The 12,050-nt window shown below is 43.3% G+C and overlaps 1 protein-coding gene across 1 annotated transcript in view; it reads right to left on the minus strand.

Moving 5' to 3' along the window:
• Positions 1–7,378, minus strand: part of LOC106569499 (integrin alpha-6) — a 36,303-nt gene extending 28,925 nt beyond the window's left edge. The window contains exon 1 of the mRNA XM_045694314.2: positions 7,059–7,378. Within this exon, the coding sequence (XP_045550270.2) occupies positions 7,059–7,240 (182 nt within the window). The 5' untranslated portion in view covers positions 7,241–7,378. The remainder of the gene's footprint in view (positions 1–7,058) is intronic.
• Between the last annotated feature and the right edge of the window lie 4,672 nt (positions 7,379–12,050).

The following is a 12,050-nucleotide window of genomic DNA, read 5'->3' on the forward strand; positions in this document are numbered from 1 at the left end:
GTCTGTTGTCAGGACTGATAGGAACCCAGGGTTATATTCATTACTGTACACCGTAGCATAACAATGTGCATAAAATAATAAAATAAGTGTTTCTTATTGGACAAGTTCAGGTAGTCCCTCAATGTTTCAGTTAATTTTCTTCCATTTGGTACCTAGTTTAAACAGCCCAGGTCTGTCTATGGGAGACTGACAGACTGTGTGTGTGTTTGGTGCCCAGTTGTAAAGGTTATTTATGTCCTTAGCATTCCTTCAGACATCCCTCTTCCACTCCTTTGATGTTGGCTAACCAGGATCAGCCTGCAGAGGAGAAAGAGGGGCAGAGGCAGGGAGAGGTGTGGTTGGGGTAGAAGGTGTGTATTTATCATAGTAAACATATAGAGACATTCAGCTAGCGCCATGACTCTGAACTAACCTTTGAACTCTAACTCTACTGCTAAAACATATCTACAGTATCTAGGATCTGAGAGATCAAAGAGTGCTGGACATAGGAACCTCACAGCTCTACACACTAGACCTCTGTCTGTAGAACATGGTGGAATAGATTCTCTCTCACACACACACACGCACACGCACACACACACACACACACACACACACACACACACACATATATAACACACACACATACAATCTCTCAGTCTCTTTGTCATATGCTTTCACTCACCTCCCCTCTCTCTCTCTCTCTCTCTCATTCTTTCAGTAACTCTCTCTCATTCTTTCAGTAACTCTCTCTCATTCTTTCAGTAACTCTCTCTAGTTCTTTCAGTAACTCTCATTCTTTCAGTAACTCTCTCGTTCTTTCAGTAACTCTCTCATTCTTTCAGTAACTCTCTCTCTCTCACTCTCATTCTTTCAGTAACTCTCTCTCATTCTTTCAGTAACTCTCTCTCTCTCTCATACATAGAGCAGAGCCAACTCTCTGCAGTTCTGACCGACTTTGGAACGTAACATATACACATGCGCTCCAGATCCCTCACACATCAGCATGTACATGAGACACACACACCTTGCAAGCCAGTTCCTCCCTTGCCTGCAGGTATCTAAAACACACTTACGCAAACACACACCTGTAGGGCATGGGATTGTAAATGAGTCAGGTTGGCGGATCTTGGCATGCCAGTAGGGCGTGGCACAGGTGTATGATTCACGTTTCACATACACCCTGGATGCAGGAAACACTTCCAGGGAACACACACCTTAACTGACTTGCCTAGTTACAATCACTTTAGCACTAATTTCAGAACCTTGTGGTCATTTTTCAAAACTCCAAACACAAAACGGTCATCACTTGTAACACAGGCTGTCCAATGTTCAAAACATTGCATTGTGCATTCATATCTTTAAAGAAACCTTGCACTTGCAGAATCATTGGTTCAAATAACTCATTTATCATGAAATACCATAGGAACATTCATTTAGATCACCCACACACAAGATACCGATAGTATCACTGTGTAGTTATTCGTACAATCATAAAATATGTGATACATGTTTCATTATGCTACTACACGTAAATACATCACTGTAAAAGGACTAGTAGAGAGAATACTACAGATACAGTGGAATCATTGAACAAAATATGACATGTATTGATGAAATACAATAAAATCACAATATAGGTTTCTTTGAATCAAAGCTAAAATGATTAGCTAAAAAAAAAAGAAAAAAACGTTAAAGGTCAACTGCAGTGTTCCTCACCTGGCTTACTGTAAAAAGCAAAACAAAGGATTGATTACTGTACTTCTATATTTCCATCAACTCTGTCTTGTGGATTTGGCCACAGGTTCTCATCCACATCACAATGGATGTTTTCATTAGCCAAACATCTGGGGAATAATCTTCGGGCATGGTGAATCCAGGCCTGACACTGGTCTGCTGTGTTGTCATTGCATGGTGAATCCAGGCTGACACTGGTCTGCCGTGTTGTCATTGCATGGTGAATCCAGGCTGACACTGGTCTGCTGTGTTGTCATTGCATGGTGAATCCAGGCCTGACACTGGTCTGCTGTGTTGTCATTGCATGGTGAATCCAGGCTGACACTGGTCTGCTGTGTTGTCATTGCATGGTGAATCCAGGCCTGACACTGGTCTGCTGTGTTGTCATTGCATGGTGAATCCAGGCTGACACTGGTCTGCTGTGTTGTCATTGCATGCGTCATCCATGGCCTGGAGAAGGGTGGCTTGTTCGTGAGGGTGCCTATCATATACCTCATACCTCCATGAGGTATGAGAAAAATTCCTCAATCGGGTTAAGGAAAGGAGAGTATGGTGGTAAGTACCGGGTACCATGGTGCTTGCCTACGGAGCTGTGAGGGGAACGGCACCTCCGTACCTTCAGGCTCTGATCAGGCCCTACACCCAAACAAGGGCACTGCGTTCATCCACCTCTGGCCTGCTCGCCTCCCTACCTCTGAGGAAGCACAGTTCCCGCTCAGCCCAGTCAAAACTGTTCGCTGCTCTGGCACCCCAATGGTGGAACAAGCTCCCTCACGACGCCAGGACAGCGGAGTCAATCACCACCTTCCGGAGACACCTGAAACCCCACCTCTTTAAGGAATACCTGGGATAGGATAAAGTAATCCTTCTAACCCCCCCTTAAAAGATTTAGATGCACTATTGTAAAGTGGTTGTTCCACTGGACATTATAAGGTGAATGCACCAATTTGTAAGTCGCTCTGGATAAGAGCGTCTGCTAAATGACTTAAATGTAAATGTAAATGTGGTAAATTGTGGATGGGCCTGAAACCATGCTTACACCATTTGAGCATGGTGGAACTTGACATTATCGCACACAATGACATAGGTCACGTCATCAGCTCTACAGACCTGACTTAGCTCATCAAGGAAGGTTACATTCGAACAGCGAATCATGTGGCTGCCTGCAACTCAATATATAGAGTATATAGAGTAGAGAGCTTTAGATGTTGTTCCACCAAACATTACAACAGGCAAGATGAATAATCTAAGCAACTTTGACCGTGGTATGATTGTTGATGCCACACATGGTGATTCCAGCATCTCAGAAACAGCTGCCTTCCTGGGATTTTTACGCACTACAGTCTCTAGAGTTTACAGAGAATGGTGCGATAAACAAAACACATTCAGTGAGCGGCATTTCTGTGGGCAAAAACACCTTGTTAATGAGAGAGGTCAGAGGAGAATGTCCAGACTCGTTCAAGCTAACAGAAAGGCCACAAATGCTCAAATAACAGCTGTTTAAAACAGTGGTGTGCAGAATGGCATCTCTTAACGTACAACACCATGAATAATTCAGGCTGTTTTGGAGGCAAAAGGGGGTCCTACCCAGTACTAGATAGGTGTACCTAATAAAGTGTACAGTAATGTCAAATCTGAAAACATGGTCTGGAAAAGTGGTACAGGGACCATAGAAACAGTGTCTGATAAAGAATGATGATGAAATATTACATCCATAGATAATGTAGTCCAATTGGTTCATGTTCCACGGTAATTAGTGTCAATGGATCTCGCTATCCTGAAACTTTCATGATCTGGAATATTGTTCGTCAGTTTCCATAAAACTATGCATTAAGTGTAATGCAACAGTTACTCATCATTTTGAGCAGTTGTACCAATTGATAGTTAGATCATTGTAATGAAATGAATAGACAGTCATCTCAGATGTAATGTGTGAATTGCATTTTGAAATGGTAATACTTTGATGTTAAGTTGTGTCATTTTGAACAGATGATTTTAGTTCAATGAACAAATGATCTTAGCTTTATGTGTATTGTATGCAAGCAATTGGAAAAAGTGTTAGAGTTTTGAAAAAATTGCATTTTGATCATTGGTTGTGAGTTTTGTGTCTAGAAGGTTCCGGAATTAGTGCCAAAGTGACTGTAAAAAACTGTAAATAAAGGTTAAATAAATCAAATATTTAAAAAAGCACATCCCCAGCGGGACAAACAGTAATTTCTGTAATACTGATCTCCTGAGGCAGGCAGCTAAGAAGTGTAGCCTCTGGAAACACTATAGGGCAACAGGTAGCCTAGCGGTTAGAGCATTGGACCAGGAAACGAAAGGTGTGTGTGTGTGTGTGTGTGTGTGTGTGTGTGTGTGTGTGTGTGTGTGTGTGTGTGTGTGTGTGTGTGTGTGTGTGTGTGTGTGTGTGTGTGTGTGTGTGTGTGTGTGTGTGTGTGTGTGTCAGCTGTGGGGCAGAGAGTTTGGCAGCCAATCATGACCCATATGGAGATCTATAGCCTCCTAAGACCCAGCAACAACAACAACAAAAAAGGTTTTGGGGTGAAGAAAAGAAACATGTCGCTGTAGTGGCCATTGGGACTCGGTTGGTAGTAAATGTGATACATTTAACATTAGCGTAAATGGGGACAGTAGGTAAAAAACATAGTTGGCGGCCTCCCGAGTGGTGCCATTCTGTAATGCTCCTCATTACAGAAAGTGAAAGACCTGACTTATAACATTTCAGGCCAGAACTTAGAATGCTCCTCATTACAGAAAGTTATAGACCTGACTTATAACATTTTAGGCCAGAACTAAGAATGCTCCTCATTACAGAAAGTTACAGACCGGACTTCCAGGCCTAGTTAAAAGGGGAGAATTTATTCTAAAGGCAAATTCATTCCAATGACGCTTTGTCCATAACAGTATAGTCATGGATAACATTATGGTATAGAATGGGTCTGCGGAGCAGACAGCTGATCCTAAGTGAATAGTTAACAGCTAAGTCATTCCTACTGTGCTAACTGTGAAGGAGCAGGGTTCAATTAGGCACAAGATTAATGTTACCACTACTTTTATTTCTCTCTCACACACACACACACGCGCACACGCACACTTTTACTGGGACAAAATAAGTGTTCTTTCACATCAATTAGACTGTCTGGAAAAAATATAAAGCCTTAGCTCGAAACAGGTTTTTGACAATAATGTACTGTATGTGTATGGTTTAAACATAACACCACTGTGACCCTGACTGATACAAATGACACAGTCCCTGCTGCTGGTGCTGCTGCCACCCCCTTGGCCAACGTGGTCTCAGGGCAATTTGTATTATTCTGTATGTAAATCTGTGACTCTCATTCAGTATGATATATTACATTACGTTATGTTACATTATGAATGGAATAGCGGTCGTACAATATCATACAAATTATTGGACGTATAGTTTCGTGCATCTTACCCAGTCGTACAATAGCATATGAATTGGATGACATAACTTATGATACATCTTGGTGGACGTATAGTATTGTACATCTTTCACTGAGACCGGGTTGCTTGTTGCGCTGTATCAACAAAGGAGAATTACGGGGAGAATTTACGTTGGCGGTTAGGGGAACTTACGTAGCAGGTTAGCTAGGTGAATTGGGTTAAGTTTAGAATAAGGATTAGGGGTTGGGTTATATAAAATACTACAGCTGTCCCCAGCCATCCTCCCCGACCAACCTGTCTAATTTAATTTCTGTCTAAAGTAACTAGACCATTAGTAAGTACTGTATCATATGTCTTGGAGGTGCTCAGAAAATACTTAAAGCATGTTTTGTATGGCTCTGAGGCCAGGCTGCCTTAGCCTACCTTATGTGACCCAAATGACAACGGCAAGCTCTGTATCTACAGGTTCACTTTACTCTACTTTGAGGAGTGAAGAAACACAGCATATGGTGCGCATGAAGGGACAAAAATAATAATATGATGTTGAGTACCTCCATAAATAAAGTACCCTGATCTGTGGCTAAGTGAAACTCCCAAAGGGCCATTTCTATCCGGAGCTAGTAGAATTAAGCAATAAGGCCCAAGCGTTTGTTTTATATGGTCAAAATACCACGGCTAAGGGCTGTTCTTAAGCACGATGCAACGTTTGTGATATCACCATTATCACAAACCCCCGAGGTGCCTTATTGCTATTATAAACTGGTTATCAACGTAATTAGAGCAGATTTTGTCAAACCCGTGGTATACGGTCTGATATACCATGGCTGTCAGCCAATCAGCATTCAGGGCTCGAACCACCCAGTTTATAAATCTCTGTAGAGCAGAGGAATATGTCACTTTGGAATCAGGTAACTTTTTAGGTGTAAAGGTAGACTTCACCAAATGACATTGCCATGAAGTTGGCTCCCGAGTGGCGCAGCAGTCTAAGGCACTGCATCTCAGTGCTAGAGGCATTACTACATGCCCTGGTTCAATTCCAGGCTGTATCACAACCGGCTGTGATTGGGAGTCCCATAGTGCAGCGCTCAATTGGCCCAGCGTGGTCTGGGTTAGGGTTTGGCTGAGGTAGGCAGTCATTATAAATAACAATTTGTTCTTAACTGACTTGCCTAGTTAAGTAAAAAAAAAAAAATGAGCAGCAGCCCAGGACATATTATGATGAGTGAGATGCAAGACTTCACAGTCACACATAGTATCTGCACATGTGCACGGGTTCGCTTCACGCTGTTCACAGCGTGGTAGCCAGGGCACCAATCTGAGGGCGAATGAAACGCACACTTCTTATAGCGAGGTGCTGCCTAGCGGACTAGAACACTTGGAAAAGAAAAGGAGAGCCGCACACTCTAGGAGCTCAGATGCAATAATTTAATAACCAAATAACCAACTTTTCGACAGACAAGCTGTCTTCATCAGGGCACCAAAACAGCAGACAAGTTGAGCCTCCCACTTCAAAGCCCTTAGTTGTTGTGGAAATTGACCCATTATTCTGTTTACTTTCTGCATCTACGTCATATCGCTGAGTCTACCTTTAAGTCATGAACTGCAGTAAGATTGGAGGGGCTCACAGACAGGCACGAACCTGCAAAGGGCAGTGAAAACCCACCAATAATGAACCGGTAAGAAAAACATGCCAGTCTGAAACTTGAACTACATTTAGACAACTAAATTCGAGTGAACTCATTAAAATATTTCCTGACTAAAGGTAAGAATGAGGTTGAGACAAGAAACTTTTGCAAAGAACCTGGACCCTGTGAAGTAGACTACAGTAGCAGTAACCTGTTAAACGTTTGGTTCCACAGCTGGAATGGAAAACAAAGGAAAACAAATCAAAATATATTTTTGACATTTATTTTAAAAGTACGGAGACTTACATTATCTTATCCACCGGATCTAACTGCCGGTGCATAGCGAGAGAGAAGCCGAAAAGGCTCCCGGGCTCTCCGTTCTTTATCAGGACGTTTTCTGTGTCCAGGTTGAAAGATGATATTTGCGTCCATTCCAGGAGAAAGAGAAGCGATAGAGATGAGAGGAATTGTATCCATCTATCCCCCATGGCAGCAAGGAGAGTTTATTTCTGTGTGATTGAAAATAAACAACGTTATGTCTCCCGGTAACTCCACCGGTTTATCTGTGGTATAACTCACGCTCCAGTTAAGTGATGTCTGAATGTAGCATGCTTGCTCTCTCTGGGTTTTGGGTAGGATGTTGCCCCCTGGAAGCTTGTGCCGCGCCCCTCCTACCTCCCCACTATCCCTCTACCTCTCTGTCCCTCCTCTGTTCTCTTACCTCAGGTGTTGTCAGTGCTTAATTTGTCAATCGGGAGGTGACCTAGGGGGCACAGAAGTACCAGAACACAATCGCTAATTCTTTTTACCTTTATAATAGAGCATTGTATGCATATCATCACATTTTGTAGTGGCATAGAGTAGAGCAGAAGTTGCACACATGGGGAAATGTTTTTGTAGTAAGGGTTTGGGAAAAAAGTGACCTTTTATAAAGGCATTTCATGTAATTCTACGTCATTTAACATTACCTTTTTTTTTACCGTACACATGATCGAAATGACAGGCTACTTTGACACTGACAAACTATGATCACTAACAATAGGCAGGACAAATCCGTTTTGGTGATTTCTGTTAAATCATCAAAATAAATTAATCACAGCACGTTTTTGGACTCATTCAGCAGTTTTGACCTGATTAAGTAGAATAGCATTGGAAATTAATGTTGAAAGTTCAATTTATATTCCTAAAACTTGAAAATCAAACTTGAAACTTGAAAATGATGGTGTCGGTACTTCCTGTTGACAAGATATATTGATAAATAGCCCAATGTCAAAACACAGTTTTAAAGTGTCCAAATCAATAATCAATATGCAGAAACAGTTTGTGATATATTGAAAACCTAAACATAGAATTCACTATCGACACATACATATATTTTTTTAGATGAGCATCTTATAAATGGCACACGCACCAAAACCCTGTTGTTTTGTCCAGTTATTAGGGAGGGATACGCACTGTTGAAACTACAACAATAACAAAAAACACATGGAAACTGGATATAGTTTCACATCACTGGTTAGAGGACAACCTGCAGAACACAGTCAGCTACATTCTGGAATGTTGCATTTTGATACGGGGGTCATCAAAACAAAAAGAGAAATGCAACACTGTTTTGTCAATCACTCATATCAATTATCATGTTGACATCAATTGCGCAAGAGGGGGGGAGATGAGGTTGCACGTCAACAGGTAATCAAATGGATACCCGGACTATTTGCATTGTGTGCCCTTTTAACCCCTCTTTTTACGCTGCTGCTACTCGCTGTTCATCATATATGCATAGTCACTTTAACCATATCTACATGTACATACTACCTCAATCAGCCTGACTAACCGGTGTCTGTATGTAGCCTCGCTACTTTTATAGCCTCGCTACTGTATATAGCCTGTCTTTTTACTGCTGTTTAATTTCTTTACCTACCTATTGTTCACCTAATACCTTTTTGCACTATTGTTTAGTGCCTGTAAGTAAGCATTTCACTGTAAGGTCTACACCTGTAGTATTCGGCGCACGTGACAAATACACTTTGATTTGATTTGTTAAAGCTAGTACAGCTCAAGAACCACACGATATCTGGGAATAATGTGCAGAGGACAATTTGTAGGAGACAGCTAGCTAAATTATGAAGTGTTGCATTTTGATTCAAATGGGTCGCCAACAAGGTAAGTGTAATGCAACACTTTTGTTCATCACTTCCATTGATAGAACAGCGCTGTTTAAACTAACACTATTCAAAGGAAACTTGGAATAACCTTTACATGGTTAGATGGGAATTTGTTGACGGCTTCTATCTATATTTTGGAATGACAGCTGTTGATTTCTGGAGGCTGCCATCACGAAAATGGGAATAAATCATTTTTCTATTAGTTAACTTCAACGAATCACAACCTGTCATAGGATATCAACAGTGACAACGGCTGGCTGCTATTTAAGTGATAGTTTGACTTTCAAATCCATGTACTGGTGTGTGGCCAGCAACTTTTATAGAGAGACCGGTGTTGTGCCGAAAAGCTCCCCCCTGACAGAATTCTCCCCCCCCTTCGCGTACGCAGTCAATTCTTCATTGCTGTGACTTGCTTGCTAGTTGAGATTTCTGATCATGTTAGGCTGCGTTTCATTTTATTTTTTATGTCGGTTTGATCGTGGGGAGGCACTAATCATGTCTGCAGTTTTAGGTTTGGCTATTTGTTTCAAGTGTATTAGTCTATCAGAAATTAATGTTTTCAGAGCCCTCTACTGTTCTCTCTACCCATTCCTCAATCCCCCGTCCCATCGTGCACCTCCACCATCCCCATCAACCTTCCCCCACCCCTCAACCACAAAATACAATAATAACAATAATAAATGAAATTAAAATACAAAAATATATACCAAGATATATATATATATACACATACACACGCATGTACAGTACATATACATATTCACAGGACACTCAACTTATCTCTTATCTCTTTTCCTACATTAGATATGCAGGTGACCTGGATGACATTTCCACCTGGATGACAGCACATAATCAGCAAGACGGAGATGCTCTTCATCAGAGGGAATGCCTGCCCATTCTCAGATGTTAGATAATCCCAGATGATCACATGTCATTTACATTCTAGCCCTTGTCAGCTCCAGATTTGATTACTTCAACTCACACCCTGCTGGAATCCCTGCATTCTCACATTCCCCTTCACTGATTTGCACCCTGGACGGGCTCCCTATTGCAGCACACATTATGTTCAGGATTCTAATTCTAGCCTACAGGGCCAGAAAATGACCAGCTTCTTAATACCTCTTGGCCTGGATAAAGTGCTGTACTGTTGTTCTTTCTGAGTGATCTACAATTGTGGCATACTTGAAGTTGTCTTCTCTTTAAGGATTCAGTGGACAATCACCAAGACTTCACTGTGTATTGTTGCCTAATTGGTTGAATGGTCAAGCAGGCGGTTACAGAGTCCAGAAAGGCAAGGGTCAAAACCGGGAGGACTAGAAAAGGCAAAGCAGGAAAACAGGAAAAAACACTGGTACGCTAGGACATACAAGACGAACTGGCAAAGAGAGACAGGAAACACAGGGATAAATACACTGGGGAAAACAAGTGACACCTGGAGGGGTGGAGACAATAACGAGGACAGGTGAAACAAATCAAGGTGTGACAGTACCCCCCCCCCCCCCCCCCCCCCCAAAGACAAAGTCCAGAGATATATGAGACCAGGGACAATGAGGAACCGGTAGTGGCTGCAGGAGGCCAGAAGGAGCTTGTCATAGAGTCTTGTTTTGAGCACACACAGTGCATGCGGTGACGAAGGCAGAGATGTCAGGGACCATTGTGGGCCACAAGAAACGTTGTCGAAGGAAGGCTAGGGTATGACGGGACCCTGGATGACAGGTCAGCCTGGAGGAATGAGCCCATTCCAGGACCCGGGACCGGACTGGATCAGGGACAAATAGCCGGGTAGCCGGGCCCCCTTCAGGTACAGGCTGGGAGCGTTGTGCCTCTCAATACCCCAATCTACAGTGGCAGCAAGGCATGAGGTAGGGAGAATGGTTTCAGAGGTCGAGGGTGTGGCAGAGAAACTGTATAGGCAGGAGAGGGCGTCAGGCTTCACATTCTTTGACCCTGGGTGGTAAGAGATTGTGAAGTTAAATCTGGTTAACAGGAGGGCCCACCAGGCCTGCCTGGAGTTGAGGTGCTTGGCTGTACAGAGATATTCCAGGTTTTATGGTCGGTCCAGACCAGGAATGGCTGTTCTGCTCCTTCCAGCCAGTGCCTCCACTCTTCCAACGCCATCTTCACCGCCAGGAGTTCTCGGTTGCCAACATCGTAGTTCCTTTCAGCAGGATTGAGACGATGGGACAGGAAGGCACAGGGATGAAGTTTCTGGTCCTGGGAAGATCGCTGGGACAAGATGGCCCCCACTCCAACATCCGAAGCATCCACTTCCACCACAAATTGACGCGAGGGGTCCGGATGGATGAGGATGGGTGCTGTTGTGAACCGATGCTTCAGGTCCACAAAGGCTTTGTCGACAGCTGGAGACCATTCGAACGATACCTTGAGAGAGGTGAGTGCCGAGACGGGGGCCGCCAGGGTGCTGTAGTCCTGAATGAAACGGCGGTAGAAGTTTGCAAAACCAAGAAACCATTGCAAATGCACCCTGGACATTGGTTGAGGCCAATCCACCACTGCTTTCACCTTTCCAGGATCCATCTGAACATTGCCCTCTGCAATAACATATCCCAGAAAGGTGATAGAAGAGCGGTAGAACTCCCACTTCTCGGCTTTAACGGACAGTTGGTTCTCCAGGAGGCACTGAAGGACCTGTGTGACATGAAGAACATGTTCTTGTGAAGATTGGGAAAAAAACAGGATGTCATCAAGGTACACGAACACAAACCGGTTTAGCATGTCCCGAAACACATCATTGACCAAAGCCTGGAATGGCATGACCTGGTACTCATAATGTCCACTGGCTGTGTAAGACTGTCTTCCTCTCATCCCCCTCACTTATCCAAACCAGGTGGTAGGCATTTTGAAGGTCCAACTTGAAATATGGTGGGCCCCTGGAGAGGTTCAAACGCCGAAGAGAGGAGAGGTAGGGGGGTAACGATTATTGACAGCAATGTCATTAAGTCCTCGGAAGTCAATGCACGAACGCAGGGTCTTGTCCTTCTCCACAAAGAAAAACCCTGCGCCGGCAGGAGATGCAGACTGACAGACGGCCCCAGTGGCCAGAGACTCCTCTATGTACTCCTCCATAGCTTTGGTCTCTGGTCCAGACAGAGAATACACTTGACCCCGAGGT

This window comes from Salmo salar, chromosome 14, assembly GCF_965601325.2.
Source record: "Salmo salar chromosome 14, fSalSal1, whole genome shotgun sequence".
Lineage (NCBI taxonomy): Eukaryota > Metazoa > Chordata > Actinopteri > Salmoniformes > Salmonidae > Salmo > Salmo salar.